Below are 24,806 nucleotides of genomic sequence, written 5' to 3'. Positions count from 1 at the left end.
TCCATCAACAAGTGGGCAAAGCATATGAACAGACACTTCTCAAAAGAAGACATTTATGCAGCCAACAAACATATGAAAAAAAGCTCATCATCACTGGTCATTAGAGAAATGCAAATCAAAACCACAATGAGATACCATCTCATGCCAGTTAGAATGGTGATCCTTAAAAAGTCAGGAAACAACAGATGCTGGAGAGGATGTGGAGAAACAGGAACACTTTTACACTGTTGGTGGGAGCGTAAATTAGTTCAACCACTGTGGAAGACAGTGTGGCAATTCCTCAAGGATCTAGGACTAGAAACATCATTTGACCCAGCAATCCCATTACTGGGTATATACTCAAAGGAATATAAATCATTCTACTATTAAGACACACGCACACATATATTTATTGTGGCACTGTTCACAATAGCAAAGACTTGGAACCAACCCAAATGCCCATCAATGATAGACTGAATAAAGAAAATGTGGCACATATACACCATGGAATACTATGCAGCCATAAAAAAGAATGAGTTCATGTCCTTTACAGGGACATGGATGAAGCTGGAAACCATCATTCTCAGAAAACTAACACAGGAACAGAAAACCAAACACTGCATGTTCTCACTCATAAGTGGAAGTTGAACAATGAGAACACATAGACATAGGGAGGGGAATATCACACACCAGGGCCTGTCGGGGAGTTGGGGGCTAGGGGCGGGATAGCATTAGGAGAAATACCTAATGTAGATGACGGGTTGATGGGTGCAGCAAACCACCATGGCACATGTATACCTATGTAACAAACCTGCATGTTCTGAACATGTACCCCAGAACTTAAAGTATAATAACAAAAAAAAAGAACCAAAAAAGGGGGCTTTCAAACAGGAAATATATATTTTAAAATGACAGTTGGAATTTAAAATACTGACAGGGAGAAACCAGTATCTTTCTTTTATAGCTTGCCTATTCTGGAGTGTAAATTGGCATACCACTTACCATCTCTTCCTTCAATAGCTGGTTTTGAGTAGTGCTGAAGAGCCTTAGATGTATGTTACGAATTTCACAGATGATCACAAGGTGGCCATTCTGATTTTCAATCAAGAATCACCATTTATTTCATAAATAACTGCTCTGCAATATGTTTGAGAATAAGAAGTGAAGGAAGAAGAATGGACTTATCCATGATTTTATGAAAGAATAAAAGACAAAGATGCCTCTGGCCCAATATGACCAGCATCCTGACAGGGTCTCTCTGTGGCACTGTATAAAAAATGGCTTTAGTCTTTATTCTCAGATTTTCAGTTCATAAAACTTTGACTTTCTGCTTTCCCTTGCTATGATGTACTTACAATAATCAGTTAATCCTTGGGAAAACCAACCTAAACCAGTTTAAAAGAATCCTATGAGTAGCTTGAGATATCGCTGCCTCAGGACATGCTTATCTTGATCAAGTCACAAAGGTCAAACAGACTTCCTAATTAGAAGTAGTTGTGGGTGGATTTTTTGTTGTTGTTTTCTGTACCTGGGTTTTTACATTTCTGTATTGCTTTGGGAATATTACTCGTCATGTTGAAATTTGTTTATTTAGTAATAATTGTTGTCTCTCCCATATACCTTGTCTTTTAAGTTGATGTTCCAAATGTGCTTAAAGTTAGCAAAGAGAGAGAGAGACAGAGAGAAACAAGGAGAGATCCGACAGCCACTGACAGCCAGACATATAACACTGTTAAGTGGACTGTAAACCTCCCAGTGTTAAAAGTTGTACTGAACTGATATGGCTCCACATTTCTTCTCTGCTTTCTGGTCCCAGAGGTTGTGCTTTCTTTGAAGAGGCTGCTTCTGTCTCTCTTCCTACACTGACCTCCCTGTGAAACAGGAAAACCCAAGGGTAGAAGGTAGAGGGGCAGGGAAGACGTAACCAAAGACCCTAGTTCTCTCTGAGCCAACCTTCTCCCCACCCATGCAGAACTGAGGTGTGGGAGGGTGGGGAGAAGTGGAACTAGAAGCTGACAGGATCTAGAGCAGAATGAATCAACCCTATTGCGAGCATGAATGTCTAGCGTGTATAAAATTATGCACGACTCTGACAGCCCAATACGTGACTCCGTGCTAGCAAATCTCCACGTGGGAAGGAGGGTGCGTGTGCCAGAGGCAAGTTGAGAGAAAGACTACAGGGAGAGCATGTGGGAGACAGGGCGTATGCCACTTACGCACATGTGCCTCTTTGGGACGTGTCCTGGGCCCCTTCACAGGTAAAAGAGAATCATGTGCATCAAGATTAGAAGGAAAGGCAAAGTGGGGGAGAAATGGTGTGCCTTTCAAAATTAGTTTTTTACTTTTAAAAATTTTAAGTCAATTTTATTCTTTTATTCTGACAACATTTGAAGTTATGACTTAAAGATCCTGGTGGAAGTGTTCACTGGAAGAGGTAGGACCTCTACAACTCCAATTAGTATGGCTAAACATTTAGCAAATGGATATCTTATAGAGAGAAGAGAGCTCCGCTTAGAATCAGGGTATCCGTGACTCTGTCTCTGGGCCTCTCCTTCTCTACATGTGAGTGGAAATAATATCAACTACCACAGAAGGGCTCTTGTGAGAAGAGAACATATATAAAGAAACCAGCACAGCACCAGGCACATAGCGCTTTTTATAAAGCACTAAGTTGACAAAAAGACACGTTTAACTTCCAGTCAGGGATCAGAAGTGTGTTAAACAGAGAAGGAAATCAGATGTTTATCAAATTGGCTTTATAACATGAATTTTCACCAAGTATGATGCTGAGAAAGCCATGTGTGTTTTAGCACTACAGATAGAAGCCCTTCTTAATGACAGGGCTAGTTTCCAGCTCCACCAGTTTTTGAGGAGTCATGGAATCGGTGTCTCTCTGAGCCACTGATGTGAGTGGTAGACCCTGTACATGGATACCTAGGAAAGCCTCTAGAAGGGCCAGTTCAGCCACCCATAGCGGGATACATTTGTTCAGCCAGTTCCCATAAGCCTGCAGTCAGCTTCAATGACTGGGTGAACCAGTGGGGGTGGTTCCAATCAAATTTCAAATTAAAGATTATTAAAACGTGGAGAAAATCTATCAGAAATATAATGAGAGATTAAATCTGAGAAGAGAAAAAGAAAAAAAAGAGTTTTGGCTGATCAGCAGAGACTCCCACAGGCAGCTTGTGAGTCCATTAATGACTTGGCCTGCATCCTGGGTGTTTACTGATTCACAGCTTGTTTAACTTCTTGTATATTCCCAACTATTCCCCAAAGTGTGATATACCTCATCTACTATACAGTGGTTTAATTGCACTACAAATGAGTTTACTCAACCAGTTAGAACTCAAAATACTGCTAAGATATATGCCCGAATTTTTAAAAGTAGTGCTTCACAGACAATCTTATTCCAGAATTCCACTGCTAATAAAATCTAGCAGTGCTCAAACCCATACACCCATTAAATCAAAGTTTAATCTTTTCCCTAATGAAGAAAGAAATCTTCAGGTCATTTCCAAAAGTGTAAAGAACTAAAAAACAAATGATAAGCAAGTAGAAACCACAAACAATTGCATGCTAGAACCATCTTCCTAGGTAGAAAAGTTTCAATGAGGTCCTTGAAAAATAAAATATTGCAAAAATACAACATCAGAAAACATTTATAAGCCACAATAGGAAATATGGCATCTGACATATCCTGAAAACAAATCAGTGAAGCATAGAAGGGACTCACAAATATTTAAGTTCTTAAGTTAATGGTGTGGAAAATATTCGAGGTGAAAAAATGGTAACAGAAACATCCCTCGTGGCACAACAAAAACCTCTTTTGTTTCATCTGCTCATCTGTGTGATAAATGGCAATAAATGTCAATGAGATTGTTTATTGCTCTTTATATACAAATAGAATTGGGATTAATATTTAATTACACTAGAATTCTTGGGCTGTCTAAAATGGATCAGGTCACAGTTTGTACATTAATTACCCTTCTAAACTATTAGTAACTCAGGAGAATCTTGTCACTGTTTACCGCCACAAGGAGAAAATTATGTGTCTATAAAAAGGGATCAAGGAAGGAACACCATTAATATCATTAGATTATTTAGGATACAGTTCAATTTTGAAAATCCTGGTGTAGGAGTTAAAACTGCGGTGAGTGAGCTATGATTACACCACTGCACTCCAGCCTGAGGGACAGAGCAAGACCTAGTCTCAAAAAAAAAAAAAAAAAAAATTAAATTTTTAAAAAAACAAAATCCTGGTGTAATAAAGACAAAAACAAATTTATTGCTCTAAATCAAACTTTTCCAACCTGCAGCCTGTGGGCTGCATGCAACCCAGGATGGCTTTGAATGCAGACCAACAAAAATTTGTAAATTTGCGAAAATATTATGAGTTTTTTGTGATTTTTTTTTTTTCAGGTCATCAGCTGTTGTTCATGTTAATGTATTCTGCTCTAAACCTTCAACCAGACTTATTTAAAGACATTTATCTTAAGGTTGTCTGCTGGTCAGACATGAAATACAGGCTAACTGTCATGTAGTAATACTATATAGAAAATTATAAATATATGATTATATATACTATAGTATTTAATATATACATATATATCTCAATCAAGAGTCAGGTATTTCTTTTAACCTAAAAGGGCAAAAATGAAGGAGGCAGAAACAAGGGTAAATAAAATTTTTCCTTGAAAGTCTTTCTCTCCAACTCTCTAAAGTAACTGCTTGGTCACTTGGCATGTTTTCTGATGAGGTGTCCAGTAAGAAGCGATTTTGGCTGCACAGTACAAGCCTCAGGAAAGGAGCAGTGATCTGAAAAGTCAAGTCCCTATACAGCTTCTATTTGGCCTTAGATAAATGTGAAGAATAAATATATTACTTGAGTGTGTAGAAACACAATAGAGAGCTTTTCTTGAATTACTCACCCATAGGCTCCATTGCTAATCAATTTAATCGTTTCAAAATCACTTTCCCGAGGTTTCCTTCGAAGTTTCAGGGAGGTATTAGAGCTCTTGGAAACAAAATATGGAAGTTAAAAAGTAGTTTAGAATTAAGAAAATTATTTTATCAGCAAAATAGATAATATTTGAATGACACGCTGTTATGTAATATGTTGAAGTACAGTATTCCAGCCACAGGAACCTGAGGGATAGAGCTTTACAGAGCCATCATCCACAGCAATGCTGACAAACTCCTTGTGACACTGTCACTTAAGCGAATCCACATTTCCAGGCAATCAAGGACAATTCCTGATATTAATTTCCTTTTGTAAACTACTCAGGTTGGCCTTGTCCTAGTCTTTTAACATTTTGGGATTTAACTCCAAAATGCCAAGCTTTCCTTTTGGTTTCTGTCAGCCAAAAAACAATGGGCCGGAGTGGCTCTACATGGGGCTCTACCCCTGACAGAACATGTCTCTTTCATTCCTGTGGCAATCTTCATTGCTCAGAAAAGCAGTAGGCAACACATGGAACACGCAAGTACAGAATGCCTGCTTTTCTTTACTTCCATGCCAGAAATCTAACATGGCTTACAAAACAAGTTTCAAAAAGACAGCTCTTTAAAAAGTTTAGCTCGAAGGATGGGAATAGAAAAAAATGCTTTAAAAAAATTCTCTCATGCCCCATTTATCTTAGCATGGAGAGGGAGTTACCAGCTCTTTGCTCCCCTCTGCAAGAGTGCAGAATTCCCTTCCTATTGTTTTGGAAGAAACCCTGTGTGGGCGCCGTCATCCTCAACTCAGCGCTGTCATCGCTGACCCTGTTATCCCACTCATCTTTGGAAGACTTGGCTACCCACCTTCCTCTCTGCCAAGACCTCTCACATCATCCAGGGTGACTTCACTGTCTACACAGATAACCCACCCAACACTCTGGCCTCCAGGCTACTTGACCTCTTCAACTTGAACCATCTGTTTCCTCTGCTCCCTCTTGGCCTGTGGCCCTAAGATCTGGATCTATCTAGTCATCACCTGCCAATGCTCCATCACAGAAAACAGACTTCAAGACTGGGACCACTTACTTGTTTAGTCACTCACTATTACTCTTTTAATCTTTTTATTCTTTTTTTGTTTTTTATTTTCTTATCTACTTTGCACTGGCTCAGAAGATAATTCACTCACTATTACTGCTCTTTCATGGGTTTGGGCTGCAAGGCTCTGTCCAAGGCTCTCTAATCTTATTAACTCTTTCCTATATGAGTGATCTCATTTATGTTCATGGATGACTCCTAAGTCACTTCCACCTCCACCAGAAACTCTCCCTCTGAGTGCCAGAAGATATCAGACCTTATCTACAGTTGCCGGTTTGATGGATCTTCTTTAATGTTTCAAAGGAACTTTAGTCTCGATACATTCAAAATTATGAGTCAGATAATAAAACAGCTATCATTTATTTAGCACTTACTAGGTGATACTGTCCCAACCATTTTACATAAAAATCTCATTTAATCTTTTACAAACAGGGAAACTGAGGCACAGGGAAATTTCCCCCACCCCCCAGCTGGTAGAAAGCAGAGTGTTTTCAAATCTAGGCAACCCGACTCCAAAGCCTGGGTTCTTATCCCCCAGGCTACAGAGACTGCTCCTGCTTTTCTAACCCCTAATCTGATGCACCCTGCTTCCTCTTTTGGTGTTCACAATTGAGGAGAATGGCACCAGCATCCAGGGCCTCTCACCTGTGCCACGGCAGCAGCCTCTGAACTGGCTTCCACATTGTCACCCTTCCCTTCTCCTCCCACCCCACACTGCTTTCTGCACTGCGGTCAGTGTGATTTTTTTCAAGCCATAACTCTGATTGGATTATCTCCCTGTCCACTCCTCCCACCCTCATATACCCGTACACCTCCTCCAAAGTTCAGTCACTTCCCATTGCTCTTAGAAAACAAAAACAAAAAACCTGACAAACATGAACAACAGGGACCTAAGCATCCAGTTTTTACTCAAGCGCTCTAGTTTCTGCCGTCTCCTTTGCTTAGTCCTCTGATGTAGCCTGTGTCTGGAATGTTCCTTTTGCCCCTTCTTACCCTAGTAATCTGTTACGTTTAGCTCAAGTGCCATTTCCTTGGGAAAGATTGGGAAACCTTTTGGGACTGGACAGACTATGGCAAATATCTTTACGTTATGGTAGCACATGGTCTTTTTTCTTCATAGATTTTATTCATATTCTCATTCATATATTCACATAGAAGCATAATAAACATTTGTTGAATAAACTAACACAGCCAAAGTCTCCAGATGCTAAACAGAAAAACCAACATCATATTTCATCAAGAAATATACTTACACTCACTGATTCATCTGTTTCTGGTGTTTCTGCTGTCCCACTATCGTAGTTTCCCAATTGAGCCATTTCTAAGTTAAAAAAAAAAAAAAAGTTAAGCTTAATAAAAACATTGAGCAATTGGATAAGAATACTAAGCTGAAACAAAAGAAAAATAGTTTCTCCCATATTAAAAAAATTGCTCTATACTCCAATGTCCCCATGGGAAAATCTTAAATCTAAAAAAAGGCAGCAATTGGTACTTTGAAATTGTTCACTACACACTCCTCCCTGGAACCCCATTTCTTGCAAACACCTAGACATAGGAACTTTAGAGGCTGGGCATAGGAACTCATTGGCTGCTGCAATCACCACAGCTTGGAAAGGCTTCGGTGAGTCAACAGCTCTGCTTAGAATCAGATATCTGAGAGAGGCACGTCTTTCCAGGCTCTGGAGGGCATCAAAGTAGCACTGACTACAACTAGGGAATGATTCTTAGGTTGTGGTGCATATCTCGCGTTCCATTCCTTCATATCTACTGAGAAATACCCTGCCAAAGACACTAAGAATTTGAAATTTGTCAGAGAGGAAGTAATAATGGTGGTTAAGAGGGATTTGGAGATTAAAAGACTTAGGTTACCACTACTATCTGCACTTACTGACTGACTGACATTTTAACTTCAAGCTTTTCCCCTGTAAAATGTAAACAATATTACTTACTTCTTAGAGCTTTTTGTACTGTATGTGATAATGCACGTAAAGCTCTTGGCATACTAACAAAAATTAAGTGCTCATTAAATGTTGTTATTTATTATTAATCATATTGTGTAATCAGTCTTGGATTGGATATCACATGCTTGACACCAGCTTTAAGTACTACCCTGACGATTTAGTTAAAAGAGACAAAGGTGTCTAAATTGATCAATTCACATTGGAAGGCATACTTGAATTTATAGAAGTAGATGAGACAATCAAATTCTTTTACTGTTCATTTCCTTTTTTATACTTGTAAAAAATCATGTTTTATTTAAAAAACATGAAATAATTTTCTCTAAATCTATGATAGGTCTTATCTGAGTGATAGGATCACACACAATTAATATTTTCTTCTTTTACTTGTACTTTCCAATTTTTCAAAATTGAACATGCATAATAAAAGTCATAGTTTTTAGTTACATATTTTGTGTGCATCTAAATATATTTAAAATTTTCAATTTAAATAAACTTAATTTTACTAGGTGATATTATTTAATTATTTAATTTAATTTATTTATTTAAATTTAATTATTTAATTTACTAGGGGATATTATTTAATTGATTAAATAATTAAATAATTATTTCTTAGGTTCTTATTTTATGTCTTCATGTTCTTATAAATATGATCATCCCTTCTGGGCAGACATTATGCCTAAAAGATATGAAGCAAAACGACATTGGAGTACTACCTTTAGATAAAAATTTATAAATTCTAGATTCTGGAATAACTGGACATTGACAATAACTTTCTCAGTTTACCTACAGGGGAAATTCCAGAAAAAAAAGGAGCTTAGCACAAACTATGTACTTTCTTGGTCTCATTCAAATGATGTCAATATCGAATATGACTAGCACCTTAGATTTATGGACTTAGAGGTGAACTAAAATGCATTTAGTTGGAAAGGATCTCAAGGAAAGGGGCAAAAATTAGTAGTATTTAAATAAAACAGCAACAGCAGCTAACATCTATTAAACACTTACTATGTTAAGCAATTACAAAGATAAACATAGAATCCTCAAAACAATTCTATAAATAGATACTATTATTATCTCATTTTTATGGAAGTAACTGAGGCACAAACAGGTGCATCAATTTGGATGGTCAAGGTTCATACAGCCTGCGGTGTTGGCTTAGGGTGCCGACCTGGCAGCCCAGCTCCAGAACTCCCAATTCCTAACCTTCAAAGGACAGGTCTAAGGTATGTTAGTTTAGATGCTGACAAGAAAGGGAAACAAGTGTAGAACAATCAGAGTCTGTAATCATTTATTTTTTATTTCTTGAGACGAAGTCTTGTTCTGTCACTCACACTGTAGTGCAATGGCGCCATCTCGGCTCACTGCAACCTCCACCTCCTGGGTTCGAGCCATTCTCCTGCCTCAGCCTCCTGAGTAGCTGGGACTACAGGTGTGTGCCACCATGCCCAGCTAATTTTTGTATTTTTAGTGGAGATGGGTTTCACCATGTTGGCCAGGCTACTCTCGAACTCCTGACCTCAGGTGATCCACTCAGCGAGGTGCAATTTGTTTATTAAATTACCTGGAGAAGTCATATTTCAAATGTTAACAAACAGATTAAAAACTAGCCTCAGGGCCAGGTGCAGTGGCTCACGCCTGTAATCCCAGCACTTTGGGAGGCTAAGGCAGGCAGATCACCTGAGGTTAGGAGTTCAAGACCAGCTTGGCCGACATGGTGAAATCTTGTCTCTACTAAAAATACAAAAATTAGCCAGGCATGGTGACACACATCTGTAATCGCAGATACTTGGGAGGCTGAGGCAGGAGAATCACTTGAACTGAGGAGGTGGTGGTTGCAGTGAGCCAAGATCATGCCACTGCACTCTAGCCTGGGCAACGAAGCAAGACTGCTTCTCCAAAACAAAACAAAACAAAACAAAACAAACAAACAAAAAAAACTAGCCTCAGATCTTAAATTGTCAAGAGTTAAAAACACAACTCCCAGTGATTAAACTCCGAACTTGTCAAAGATCACTATTCATGTTTTCTTTAGAGCCTCTAGAAAGCTAGTTTATACATGTGCCTCAGATTATTCGCCTACCAAAGTTCAGCCTACAGTGATTGCCAGGTAAGAAAACTAAAGAACTCACTGGGTCCACAATTCAAGAGCTGATGCAATCTTAACCATACCAGTGTGAAGAGTCACTATAATCTACTTTGACAGCCTCCCCAATTCCAACTATTTTCATTAAAAAAAAAAAAGAAGAATTAAAAGATGGTTCTGTTTTAAATAGAGTTTCTGCTAAATAACTATTATCTGAGAAATACATATTATTTGTAAGCAGTGGTTAGTAATGGAATGGAACCAAGAGTCAGCTTTTGAAGCAGGAAGCTAAGGCATCATTTTGTAATGCCTGAAGTGATTTTTAAAACTCATCTAAATACCATTAAACATCTGCCCTTTTTATTTCATTGATTTAAACCATTTCTGAAGACTCATGATTCAAAAAGGTAAAGATGGTAATTTAAAAGCCATGGGGAAAAATCTCTCCCCAGGGAACTTTTCAGAAAAGCAGCCACCAGTCTCTGATAAGTGATGAATCTGTTGTGGAATTGCTTTCAGTACAGTATAAATTTATCTGGCATTATCTCACAGTAATGCATGCATCATTTCACTGGAAGCAAAGATACGATGGCCATAGGAGCAAACAAAGCGGGGAAACAGGAGAGCAGGGCAGAGAGCAGCAGGTTCCCTGGCTTCAGATGGGAAAATCTCTGTGCCAACATTTACCACCATTACAAACAATTTAACAAGATAAACACTGTTTGCAAATTCAATTTAATGAACCAGGAAGATAATTTTGAATGAAGGAGTCAATGATAGTTTTTGAGTCTTTTTGGGGAGTATATAACCTAAATGTTATGAATAATAATCCTAAACAATCATGAACAGGAACAGGTTGTCGGGGGAGTGGTTTACCAATATCAGATTTTTAAAAGTTCACTGACAAGATGCTTCCTATTCTCTGTATTTAATTTGATATTATTATTTTAAAATGTGAATCAACTATAAATCTTTTTTTTTTTTTTTTTTTTTGAGTCGGAGTCTCACTCTGTCGCCCAGGCTGGAGTGCAGTGGCGTGATCTCAGTTCACTGCAACCTCCGCCTCCTGGGTTCAAGCGATTCTTCTGCCTCAATCTCCCGAGTAGCTGGGACTACGGGTGCACACCACCACGCCCAGCTAATTTTTGCATTTTTAGTAGAGACAGGGTTTCACTATATTGGCCAGGCTGGTCCGGAACTCCTGACCTCATGATCCACCCACCTCGGCCTCCCAAAGTGCTGAGATTACAGGCGTGAGCCACTGTGCCCAGCCCATAAATCCTTTTATAAGCTTAAAAAAAATTTTTATTGTCTCTCCTGTATAGTACTATGTTTTATATTTTAAGTAAACAAGAATATACCTGTGAATACTGTACTCAATTTAAAGTAACCTGCCATCAATTGCATTACTTCCAAATTAAATTTAAATGTCAGTTTAATTAATGATAATTTCTTTAGCAACATTTTAAAAATTAGAAGTACTCTCAAGAGCCCAACTGAGCTCTGCACGAGAAAAACTACTCAGTGAAGACTGAAATTGAAACACTTCTGAGACGCTCTGGCATTCTCAGGCTGACAGGCTTCTAAGATGTCAAGGCCTGACCCACACTCTAGGTAGACACAAAATGCGTCATGCTCATTTGTGTCTCAGGACCCAATTTATGGCTATTTCCTTCAAATAGCAACCAGTCCCCAAATATGGACTTATCAATAGATAGAGCCAAAACATGAGGAAAAATAAAGATTTGCCACTTAGATTTCTTCTATGAGGCAACAGTGCATAAACTAAGTCAAAGGTAGGGGCAACCCAGGGACTCACCTTCCAAGGGATCCTTATTGAGTCCCAGTTGGCTAATGATATACCTGGGAATGTCGGTTTTAATACCCTGTCCTTCTTTGGCATGGCCTTCTGCTGCTTCCAATAGGTAGTAAAATTCTTCCGGATCAAATTCCTAGCAGAAGACATTCACAGATGGATACTTCTTTGAGCCAAAATTGTCTGAGGTTTTATTACATAAATCTCATTCACAATAAAACTGCTGGATATACATGGCTGTAAGTTACTTATGCAGAAAGGAGGCAAATGGCTTTAAAAAGTATGTAATTCTCACTTCATATGTGAAGTCTATTCATATTCTAAGCCAACACATTTATGCACATGGTAACCCAAAGATAATGATCATTTCCAATTTGCCTGTAATGTAACTACGAAGGTACTATGCTCCACTTACGATCTCGCTCGTCAGAAATAAACAGGTCTGATTTTTAATTGTACCTTTGTAGCAAAGTTGTAAAATCTGGGAATTTCCATCCAGAAGATTTGAGATTCAATTTCTCTTTCCACCCAACCAGCAACAAAAGGAATGTTAGAATATATTTACTCAAAAATGCTGCAGGAGACTCTCTTAATATAGAAGTATCCAAAAACATTAGAAAGAAAAACTTCAAAGTTACCATTTTTTATTAGTTAATTATAAAATTAAGTTACTACTATTCACATAAAGACCAAGAAAGAAAAATAGGAAATTAAAGCCTCTGTCTCCTATAAAACTTTGGGATATATTTTTCCTATTTAATTTTTTGTGTGTATGTGGCTACCTGTTGCTTCTAGTGTGTAATAAAAATCTTCAGGATCACCACACTCTAGATGGATGTTGTGATACTATCAAATGTATTTTTGGTCTTCATCCCTGTTTTTTTTTTTTTTTTTTTTTTTTTGAGACGGCGTCTCTCTCTGCCGCGCAGGCTGGGGGGGGGTGGTGCAATGCCGGCTGCAAGCTCCGCCTCCCAGGTTCACGCCATTCTCCTGTCTCAGCCCCCCTAGTAGCTGGGACTACAGGTGCCCAACACCACGCCCCGCTAATTTTTTGTATTTTTTAGTAGAGACGGGGTTTCACCAAGTTAGCCAGGATGGTCTCGATCTCCTGACTTCGTGATCCACCCGCCTCGGCCTCCCAAAGTGCTGGGATTACAGGCGTGAGCCACCGCGCCCAGCCTTCATCCCTGTTTTCTTAAATACCACTCCTGAAACCCTTGGAATCGCCAAAGTAATAAGTGGCTTTTTGTATTCTAGTGAGTTGACTGGTGGGTGGGCACTCCTGGGTAGCCTCTGGAAGAGGGCTGCTTGTCAGGGGAACCTACCATATGATGATAGGGTTGGGAGTTGCAGCCCCATCCTCATCTCCACTTCAGAGAGGGGCTGAAGGTTAAGTGGATCACCAATGGCCAGTGATGTCATCAAACATGCCTATGTAATGAAGCTTCGATAAAAACCCAAAAAGACTGCACTTGGGGAGCTTCCAGATAGCTGAACATGTGGAGTTTCCTGGAAGGCAGTGCAGCCAGGGAGCTTTGCACTCCTTTCCTCACGCTTTACCCTATGCATCTCATTATCTGTATAGTTTTTAATGTATGTCATAATAAATTGGTAAGCTTCAGTGTTTCTCTGAGTTCTATGAACCACTCTAGCAAACTAATCAAACCCAGAGAGGGGGTCATAAGAACCTTGGTTTACAGCCAGACAGTGAGAGGCACAGGTAAAACCATCTGGACCTTGCGACTGGCATTGGAAGTAGGCGCACTCTTGTGGAACTGACCCCTCAACCTGTGGGATCTGACACCATCTCTGGGTAGACAGTGTTGGAATGGAATTGGAGGACACCCAGCTGGTGTCTGCTGCAGAATGGCTTGCTTGCTTGTTGTGTGGGGTTCCCACATAACTGGTGTCAGAATCATGTTGTCAGAGCACAGCAGGAGAAACCGAGTTTGGTTTTTCCCCTATGCCCAAAGGGATGCCATGGATTTATGTGTTGTAAACAATTATGCTTATTGACTTAAAACCCAGTTATCAATTTCAGATATATTTCCTGGATTTTTCCCCCCAGGATCTTTCCCATTTTGGTTAACGCCCAAAATAGGCAACTTTGGAATCTCAGCATTTCACCTGAGAATTACTCAAGAGTTTCTAAAGGCCATATAAAAAAGAAAAAAAAAAAACTTGCTGCAAATGGAGTAAAGTCAAACCAATGTAAATACTCAGAGCCTTTACATACATACCTATTACAATGACTGACAGAGTAAGCCTGGGTACTGTAGGGATAAGGTGATAGGTTGGGGGAAGCGTCTCCTAATACTATGAAACTCCAGTTTCATCTAAGCTTTAAAGAGTACTTTGAAAGCAGCAATATTTCCGAGCTACTTGTAAGTTCACTTGTTTCTATCTTTGGGAAGCTATACTTTTTCTCCTCTGATTATGAGTGATTACTGTAAAAATTTAATTTCCTCCTTTAAAGCAAGATCTGCTCTTAGCATATCTGCTGTTGTCCAGAAAAACAGGTTTTAATGGTAAATGACACTTTCCCCTAAATTAAACAATTGTGGGAAGTACAAACGTGGTCCATAATTCAAAAGCTACAACAGGAGAGGCAGTAAAAAGTTAACTAACCCTTCTACCTGGATTTACCAGTCACCCAGTTCTCCCTGAGGCATTCAAGATTTTTTTTTCCCTTTAGCCTTCCAGAGATACTCAATGCCAAATGGTGTGTTTGATTCTATGATTCTAAGGGTCCTCACCATTCATAGAAAGCCCTTCCCTACACCTCCCAACTCCCTACCTTTCTCCTCAAGATTTTCCCTCTGTGTCTTACAAGGCACTAGTACATATTTATGGTGCTACGAATATTTCACTATTATAAATTATTATGGATGGTAGTTAAAATAAGGGCAAGACCAAAGCACTGCAACCATATATGTATTATGTATGTATGCATGTGTGTATTTCTGAAAAGCTGTATTGTATGTGGTGTTATAATTACTTTAATAGCCAGTGGAACTTTAAAGTGAATTTTGATGCTATATTACTAGATCCTTAAAATAATTCTTATGTTCACAGATAAATATTTGTTCAGTTTTTAACTGAAACCTCAAATCAAAATTTCATAAAACATAAACTTTTAAATAGGAAAATGATCACTGGCCAAAAATATATAATTGTATTTATCTTTAATTTAAATTTTTTTATTTTTTGAGATGAAGTCTCATTCTGTCACTCAGGCTGGAGTGTAGTGGCGCGATCTCAGCTCATTGCAACCTCCGCTTCCTGGGTTCAAGCAATTCTCCTGCCTCAGCCTCCCAAGTAGCTGGGATTACAGGTGTGCACCACCACACCTGGCTAATTTTTGTATTTTTACTAGAGACGGAGTGTCACCAAGTTGGCCAGGCTGGTCTGGAACTCCTGACCTCAGCTGATCTGCCTGTCTTGGCCTCCCAAAGTGCTGGGATTACAGGCGTGAGCCACCACGCCCAGCCAAAAACATATAATTGTTAACATGAACTAATCATCTATAAAAGTCTCATTCCTTCAGGTCTGCATGAGGCTCTACTGTATTTTCCCAAATGGGATGGTTAGCATCTTATTTTCTAACTTGCCACATTTTAAAACAAATAATAATTATAAATCACACGTCACTATTTATCTCTGCATTTATCTCTATTCCTTCTCTGCATCTTGGCAACTCTAAAAAAGTGTGGTACAGCAAGGGTTTTAAACTAGCTGTGACATAAAGTAATTATGCTGAGATAAGGTCAAGCACATTATTTTATGATTATATTTCAAGTTTGACTAGAATATGATATAACCATCACTTAATAGAGGAAAAGTCCTAGAAGTCTCTCTAAAATCAGAAAGGACAAGTCACATATCGACATCATCATAAACGTTCACAAGTTGTAATTCCCTTTGACTCTTTCCATTTAGCTCTGGTGCTGGAAACCAAATGAAGCTGGAGCTTTCTGACGGTAACTGCTTTCCCAGTTAACAATAAATAATGTAGTCACATCGAGGGGCAACTTACCAGGCACTCTAATAACCGAGCAGGGCGGGCAATAACAATTAGGATCTTTCGAACTAGTTGTTTAATAAATGCCAATTCTCCACTTTCTGAACGATCATGAGCCTATGAAAAAGCAATAAGGGAAGTGATGATGCAGAGTTGTTCCATTAAATGGAAAAGAAAATCAGCAAAGCATGCTAATTAGATTGCAAATGTTCAAAAATCGAGTAATTTAGAAAATGCTATTAAAAGATTGATAAACAGACATTATGTGTGTATAAATGGACACTATTAAACGCCTATATCTACAAAATCTTTCTATTAACTAAACCTTAATTGCAAAACTCTGATATATTATCTGTGCTAAAAATCAAAGGGCGCTTAATGTGAACCATGAATGAAGGAGACATTAAAAGTTTCTGACACATTAAGCACACGGTACAAGTAGAGTGGGAAGCTGATCAAGAACCTTGATTTTCCAGTTAAGACCATCTTAGACATAAGAAATGGCTAATATAGTGAAGGACTGCTTTTATCCTGGACGCTTAACACATTCTTGAAGTATATTTCATATATACAATATGATTTGCCTATAAATTAGTTATATTATCACACGTAAGAAGTGTGCAATGCTTTTTTCAAGTGTTAGCTGGATAAAGTACATACCAGTTGAGTAACCTTTATCCAAAATGCTTGGGACCACAAGTCTTTGGATTTTTTTCAAATTTTAGAATATTTGCATATACATAATGAGATATCTTGAGGAGGGGATCCAAGTCTCAACACAAAAATTCATTCATGTTTCATATACACCTAATACACATAGCCTGAAGGTAAATTTATAGGATATTTTTTAAGAATTTTGTGCACTCATCACATGAGGTCAGGTATGAGAATTTCCACTTGTGTTATCAAGTTGGTGCTTTAAAAGTTTCATATTCTGGAGCATTTTGGAATTTGAATGCTCAACCTATACCTGAGTATATAAATGTGAATTCAGTTTCACACATTGAATAAATAATACCTAGGCACTTAAGTCAGTAAAATTTAACTTAAAATCTTTTAAAATTTTATTTTATATATTGCCCAAGCACAACAAATATTCTGAGCGTGAAGCAGTTTGTTAACAGTCATTTAAATTTTCAATAATATTTTCTTGAAAAAAATCAGATAAATCTGTATCAAGACAGGCATAAAACAAGTTTTAGAGGTTTTAACATAAACTTCTCTGTATGTTCACTTTTAGGCTTTCTTAATCTTTATTTTTATGATTTACTTTCCTCTAAGGATTAAAAAATAACATTTCATTGTGATGCTGGTACAATATAATTTCACAGACACAGTAATAAACATTTACAATCATTCTTGAAGGTGCTTTACCATGACAAGGAACAATCCCGTATCCCCATGAAAAGAACTGGCAGAGACCAAATTTATAAAAAATGATTGTACTCAGAAGTAATATGTCTGATGAATTTAAGCCATCAAATTAAAAGCCATTTTCCAAAACACAGGTACAAAAACCATATACAGGCAAAAGTAAAACAGTTAACTTTTGACGTTAAGATAAAAGGAAAAATGACCATTGGTGAATAATCGTAGAATAGAAAGTGTTCAAAGAACACCAACTAGTAAATATAACGACAGGTCCTAGTAACCATGAAGGATGCTAGGACATATATAAGGATGCACATATATATACATCTCAAATATTGAAACTGTCTTTAAATTTTCTTCCCAATTTTTGCTTTGCAACAAAAACAGATTTTTGGAAGATCCAGTGAATGCCAAAAAATATGGTTACATCTTCTTTATGATTTATCCTCAACCAAACTAAACAAAAAACTTTAAAGATGAAGCAAAAAAACACATAACTTCTTAGTTGACATTTTGGGCAGGATACTGAACTTTCTTCTTACTATAATAATTTTTGGTTTATAAATTCAGGAATATAAAGAAAATCTGAAAAGCCTAAACACATTTTGGATTGTCTCTTCAAAAAGAAATGAGAACTTTGTATCTTAATAAACTTAAAAAGTCAGTTTAGATTAAATAAATTCCATTTCAAAAATCGTAATCAGTTCATTCTAACTTCTTAGTTCTAAGAATGATCAGCCATAACCAAGGATAAAACATATAATTTACATTAACTCAAACAGTATTTTATCTACTAACTTAAGTGGAGAGAAGGAGCCCTGTTAAAACGACACAAAATAAAGACACGATTAGCCCGTGAAGGGAAATTTCTTCCCGGCTGTTACCAGCAAGCTCCAAAGGGGAAACACTAACGGATACCCTGTGTCTGTATTTTAAGGGTTGGCCACTACAAAACATAACCATGACCCAGATTTGAGAGTAGGTTAGAGCTTCCTATGTATTTTATTGTCTTTGGCTAAACTTCTCTAAGTGCAAAAAAGAATGGAGACATAAAAGCATTCATCTGGAATTGTCTTAGGCCTCAGGACTTTAAAAAGGCATTAAGCTGCTCAAACCTTAGGGGGATTTTACCTGGGTTATGCAAAAGACAGACAAGAGGAAAAATGGCTAGGAGATAGGCCTACAGAGCACAGAATGTCACAGTTGGGAACTGATTAACTGCATCCTGGGGAAACCAAGGCAAGTTCCACAATTTGGCTCTATCTAAAAAGGGCAGGTCCCCTGCAATGGATTAGCTCCAAGTTCTGGAAAAATACTGTAAATGTGATTATGCAAATAGTTTAAATTTTTACAAAAGGACTGAAGGAAGCTCTTTATCTGTAAAGCTAAACAAGAAACCATTCTTATTTATACCCAACAAGACCTTTATGCCACAAGTATACATGCTTCTCTGGCCAAAAAAGAAATTTCTTTAAAAATCAGTATTTTAAAAATAATAATAGGACCCATTCACATGATCTGTGAAACCCTAAGATTTTATTTTAATTGTCATGAAACAACCTGCTGCGTCTGTCACAGAAACAAAATTAAGTAGGGAATTTCAGTGTAAATAGCTTTGGATAGCAATCCTACCCTTTTCAGGGCATGCCTATAAAGGAATGAAAAACACAGGACTAAGCTGGTAACTATGGTAATATCCTGGGACAGAACTGCAGAATTAGGAGTATCTCACAGAGGCTGACTACAGAATTCCTGTGTCTGCCTCTTCTGTTCAAAAGCGCACCATTTAGCAAACATAACTTTCAAAATATTCTCATAAATAGTAATATGCATAGTGTTTCCAGCATTTTCTGGACTCTGATTTGATTAAAGCAACAGCAGAATTAGATTACTTGATACATCCTAATAGATTGAATATTTTGGCATACAGTCGTATCTGTTTTCTTCCTTCCTCCCTTCCATGGTTTCTGAGGAACCGATAAACACCAGGCACTGAACTCAGCACCAGGGAGGTAGAGGTGACTCGTGTTGCTCAAAGAGCCCCCTGTCTGCTGGTAAAGTGAGACCGCAGAAGTCAGTACAATTCATTATGGCTAAATGCATTGAGAGGAAGGGCACAGCAACGGGCCATGTTATGGTTTTACTTATGGGCAAGATAGAGCCAATAAAGAGTTTTAGATAGATATTCTTGCAGCTGCATAAAAGTATGAATTTGAAGAGTTAAGACTGGAGGGAGGCAGATTGGTGAGGATGAGGGTCTGAGCTGGATGAGGGTCTGAGCCAGGTAGTGATTATAGAACAGGAAAGAAGGGTTGTAGAAATATTTAGGAAGTAAACTATGAAGGTCTAATGGGTTGCTTGATGAAGGGAGAGAGGGAGTCTAGTATTCTCAGAGTTCTAGCAGGTGACTGGGTAGACGGCGGTGCCAATGATGGATGAAAAGAAGGTGGGAGAAGCATGTGTGGTTGAGGAAATGCTGTCTAGTTTTATATAGGTTGGGACTGCTGCTTCAGTGGGCTGTCCAGGTAGAAAGATATTCAGTAGGCAGGTGGATCCATGATTCTGAAATGTGAGAGATGACTACTGGTCTGAGGTAAGGATTTGAAGCCATTAGAGTCTATAGGTCTTTGATCCAAGACAGCCAACAAGATCCCTAGGAGAGAGGGAGGAGGAGTAGACTAAAGACGAGATCGTGAGAAAACTTGTAGAAAACAGGAGTTAGAAGAGAAACCCCTGGAAGAGGCAGAGAAGAAATGGTCAGATGTCCCAAGAATAATAAATTAAAAGGAAGGCAGAGAAAAGGAGGGTTTTAACACTGCTGAATGCAGTAATATTCTAGTAAAATGTCCAGTGGATATGACAATAAGGAGGATGTCAGTGAGTTGAGGGATATCAGAAGCCATTCACTCAAAAAATATTAAAGTCCTTCTATGTGTCACACACCATCCTAGGTGAACAAAGCAGATAACATCCCTGTCCACAGAGACTTTATACCCTAGTGTAGAGAAGTCAAAGGGCAGCCTGTGGACTGGGAACAGTCCACGGCTGTTATCTGTGCGTGATGAGATAAGTACAATTTTAAGCGTAAGCATGGGGCAACTCTTACAGCAATTTTACATTGTAATGTAACTCATTTAGCAATTTTACTTTGCCAGGAAACCCAAGTGCATGATCATTTTCCTGTAAAATTTTCCTTTTAGTTTATGGGAGAGAACAGGTCCATGCCAAGTTAGAAATTAACAGAAAAACCCCAAAACAATGTGTTCAACCCTAAGGATAGTCTGAAAGGGACTGCATCAGTGGACTGCAGTCGGTTGCAATCTGAGAAATCGGGAAAGAGTATAGAAGGCCTAGATGGCAAAGGGGAGAAAAGCAGCGGCTGCCAGCCAGAGAAACATATTATCTCGCCAGCTAAATTCTGCAGGGGCAAGGACAGATAGAGTTCTCAAAAATTAGGATGCTAATATTTTCCTTCAGTTTTCTGCAATTATTTACATATTCATGTCTAGAGAAAACTATCTATAATTATGTTTGCAAAGGCATAATTTGTGCCCTGTGAGATACAAAAATACAATATATACAAATACATAGACTAAATAGGTTTCTTTTTAGGCTGTGGCTGCACAATTTCAGCCAGAAGAGCAATATTATACATGCATTCCATTCCCCCATACAGACTCTCTTCCTATCCTGGGTGTTATCAGGTGCTAGGCATGCAAGTGTTAGGCCTAGACGGGTCCTGTATTTATCTGTCATTTTGGAAATTGGATATTTTGTTAGAGGAAGAACTGACACTAATGAAAATATAAGTTGCCATTTACTACCCAACACCACATGCAGGTTAATTAATAGAACACACAGCCTGGAAGAAGCCAGCAATTTTCCATTTAGCTTTTTCAGATATAGAACTAGATAGCATCATCAAATAACACACATACACTCAGGTAATTTATAACTTTATGGTTAAAGGGGGAAAAAATCACTGCTTCAAAATCCTTCACAATCCACTTATCCTAGAGTCATAGATTGTTGGGTCCCAAGATTCCTGTAAAGGTTATTACATTAATTTTCTATTACTATAAATAATGACCAGAATCAATTTATAGCAAGTAGCAATCAGGTGAGTTTTTTTTTTTTCCTTCTTTTTTGCTTCTCTGGAATGTGAACTCCATTTCATGGTTATAACTTGTAAGCCAAAAAAAATTTTTTTCAGGGAAAAGCAAAATACATCAGAAAACTATATGGTATATGGTTCTTACCTCCTGTAGCAACTTATCTAATTTGTGCTGTAATTCAAGGAAGTATCGTGAGGTGATGAGGCCCTGGTGGGATTTATCCAAGCAATCTCGAGCCAGTTCAATAATCTGGTGGTGAGTGAAACTAAGCACTCCATCTGCTAGGGGTAGAACGTTGTCAGGAGAGTAGCTGGTGATAATTTCCTTTAGACGTTCTTCCATCTGAGCTGTAGCCTATATAGAGAAGACACACATACACAGATGTAATACAAGGAAACACACATGTAAACAATTCGATCATCACATTTTTATAGCATTTTCAGAGACCTCCACAAATCGTTAAATAGGATTCTAGAAACCAAATTTAAAAGAAGCCTCACTTCTGATAAAATAATGGTACATACATGTCATCAGACATTTGTCTGAACCCATTGATTATACAACACAAAGGCTGAATGAACCCTAATCCATGTGGGGGGCATTCATGCACAGCCTTCCCAGGTACATGGGAAATCTCTGTACCTTCTGCTCAATTTTTTTTTGTGAAGCTAAAACTGTTCTTAAAAAGTTGCTTTAAAAAAGCAGCAGCCTCAGCATGTGAAATACAGATCTGAGGATACATAAGTGAAATCAATATTTCAGAATGATAATCTCCCTTTTCTGTGTTCTATCAAATGTAAAATGGTCTCTGTAAGCTTCTTCAAATAACTCAGATTATATCTGTGAATTGTTATGCTTTCATTTAAGATCTTGGGCTCTTTCAGATGGACTGTCCAAAATATCAAACATTTATGCTTTTGTACTTAAACATCAGGTTGTTGCTAGAGTTCCACAACCTAAGCTAAAAATGTATCTTTTTGGCTAGGTTTTTAATGTGCCAGGAGCACACATCTAATATCATCTTCTTTTGCCAAAAAGCTACATCCTATGTAAAAGTCCCAGGGGACTCCCTTGGTAAAATAAATCTAAAATTTCCTTTCCAACTTTCATTTCATTCTCTCTGGTCACCCACTGCCTAATCCATATTCCTTGCTTACATTAATTATATATGCAAGGAGACTCCCTCTCCTTCCTCCCTCCTCCTCCCTTCTAATATCCTAACCTGCATTAACTAGGTAACAGTCAGTATCTGTTTCCCTGGTGAGCAAGTGACATGTGATAAATAGCTAAAACAACTTTAATCAATGACATCAATGTTGGGTTAGTTGCAAATAATAAGTACTCTACTCTTGATTTATGAAACCAAAGATTTTCATTTGTTCTCCTGCTTAGGGCAACACAGGCTGTGGGGGTGGATCAGAAAAACATGGAGAGTGGCCTTCTCCCAAATGTGCGGAAATGCTTTGGTGGGAAAGATGTGGAAACAAGGTGAGCTAATGGGACCATCTGAGAGCAGGTCCTTGCAGCCAGGGGCTTGGCAGCAGCTCTTCACAACTGCTCTCTCAATTCACGTTCCTTTACCAGTCTAACTGGAGAACACGACAACTGTGCCTTCTCTTCTAAATTAATAGGTTTAGAAATACAATGTCTAAAGAGATAGGAAATCACAGAAAAGTAATGTAGAAAAACAACAACAACAACAACTCTCATGACACACCAATCTACAGGCTTCTAATGGAGAAAAACAGTCTCTACTTAACAATATGGCAGCAGGCCCAGAATATGGGTACAAAGTGCACAGTCTAGAGGCCTTTCAAAGTAGACCCTCCCTGCGGCAACTCACCAGGCCCACCCCGTGTGTGGTGCAGAAGTGGCAGGTTCACTTTAGAGCCAGCTCGGCACACATAGAGCACAGCTAGTTCTCAGCAGTTGTTAGCTTAACATTTTTTTTTTAGTTATTTTCTCTAAGAAGACTATGGAGCTGTTTTATGCAAATCATTACTAGATTGGACCCTTACTTCCTATAACAAAACAACCTTACAGACTCTAAACCTATGGTGCCTGTTCATTTAGATGTTAGGCATCTTCAATTCAATTCATTACCTTTGGGAACCTTTCTTTGTAGACATGGTTCATCATAATTATTTCATGGTCACAGCAGGCGGGAGAACGTCCAGGGCTGCAAGCAAAGCAAATTACCCTTTTAAACTTGCCACAGCATGAAATGAAAATAAGCTTTTTATTTATAAACAGTCAGTTGCATCAAAAGTACTATGCAACCTTTGTAAGAAAAGTGTATTAGATAATAAACTACAAAATCAGTCATTGGTACACAGGCACACATACATTCCCACAAACACAGAGACACTCTGAATAGGACTGAAAAAGAAAGCTCAAGAAGTGGAATGCCACAAAATCATCATAGTTACAATACAATACTAGTTCAGAAAATGTTTGTAAATTGAAATTATATTCTGCATGTAGTATGAGCTTGCATAAGATCTGGAAAACAATTAACAAACTGCAAAATAAAATAAAATAGGGTAGCTACAAAGAGCAACATCTAGGACACGTTTAACAGTGTAATTTCACACTTTTATCATACATTTGCGGTCTGCCACACATCACTAAAGAGGTCTGAGAGTCTTCCATGGCACAGGTGTCATAATTGAAATCCATTTTCTAGCCTAGCAAATATTTATCTAGGATGCTGAGGTAGGCATTATGTATTATATGAAACAGAGGCATACAACTATTGTGCATTCTTCTTTACTCTTTCAATAGTAGGTTTATCTTCCTTCCTAGTGATATATAGTTGTGCAACTTCAGTGTGTTTATATTCCTAAGTGGATACAGCTTATACTATGCACCTTAGGAATTCCTTTAATAAAACAAAAAATGGCACCAATGTAGTAAAACATGGTGCCTGTAGATGAAATAGTAAAACCAGTTGTTAATTCCATATCTCAGAATAATCTAACACGTCTCATAATTATCCAGTGTGGCTATATTTAGTATTAGTTTATGAGACTAAGTAAAGACAAAAAGTACAAAGGAAAATTGCTTCTCATTAAACTTTGATATTCAACTGACCACCTAATAAACAAGCTATTTTTTAATATAACAAAACCTTAATATATCAAAGTGCACTAATTCTATAGCATCAAGATCTCATACTGCAGCAGATAAGGTGATGCCCTATCCTGATCCCTCCTTCAAAGAAGGACCTGTTGCCTGGCTTCTGGGAGTGCTGTCCACAGAAACCTTCAGCTGTCAGTCCCTGCAGGGATGGCGTCAGCTGCAAGAAGTCATCTCGCCTAAGGCTGAGTCTTTCCCAGGGTGCCACATCCAGTGAGGGACCCGGTGACTGAGGTAGGGATATAAAAGTTGCATTTGGGCCAGGGGAGCAACTCTGCTGAGTCCTGCC

The 24,806-nt window shown here is 38.2% G+C and overlaps 1 protein-coding gene across 6 annotated transcripts in view; it reads right to left on the bottom strand.

Annotated features, from left to right (window-relative positions):
* The window catches only part of MAST4 (microtubule associated serine/threonine kinase family member 4), a 583,079-nt gene that overhangs the window by 43,406 nt on the left and 514,867 nt on the right, over positions 1-24,806 (bottom strand). For all 6 annotated transcript variants that reach the window (XM_032145417.2, XM_058433847.1, XM_058433846.1 and 3 more), the window contains 6 exons: positions 23,483-23,558; positions 21,524-21,733; positions 15,909-16,010; positions 11,876-12,008; positions 7,266-7,333; positions 4,908-4,993 (listed from right to left, as the gene is read on the bottom strand). In XM_032145417.2, coding sequence (XP_032001308.1) covers positions 4,908-4,993; positions 7,266-7,333; positions 11,876-12,008; positions 15,909-16,010; positions 21,524-21,733; positions 23,483-23,558 — 675 coding nt within the window. The remainder of the gene's footprint in view (positions 1-4,907; positions 4,994-7,265; positions 7,334-11,875; positions 12,009-15,908; positions 16,011-21,523; positions 21,734-23,482; positions 23,559-24,806) is intronic.

Source organism: Hylobates moloch, unplaced genomic scaffold (assembly GCF_009828535.3).
Source record: "Hylobates moloch isolate HMO894 unplaced genomic scaffold, HMol_V3 SCAFFOLD_23, whole genome shotgun sequence".
NCBI lineage: Eukaryota > Metazoa > Chordata > Mammalia > Primates > Hylobatidae > Hylobates > Hylobates moloch.
This window is presented reverse-complemented; position numbering and strand designations above follow the sequence as displayed.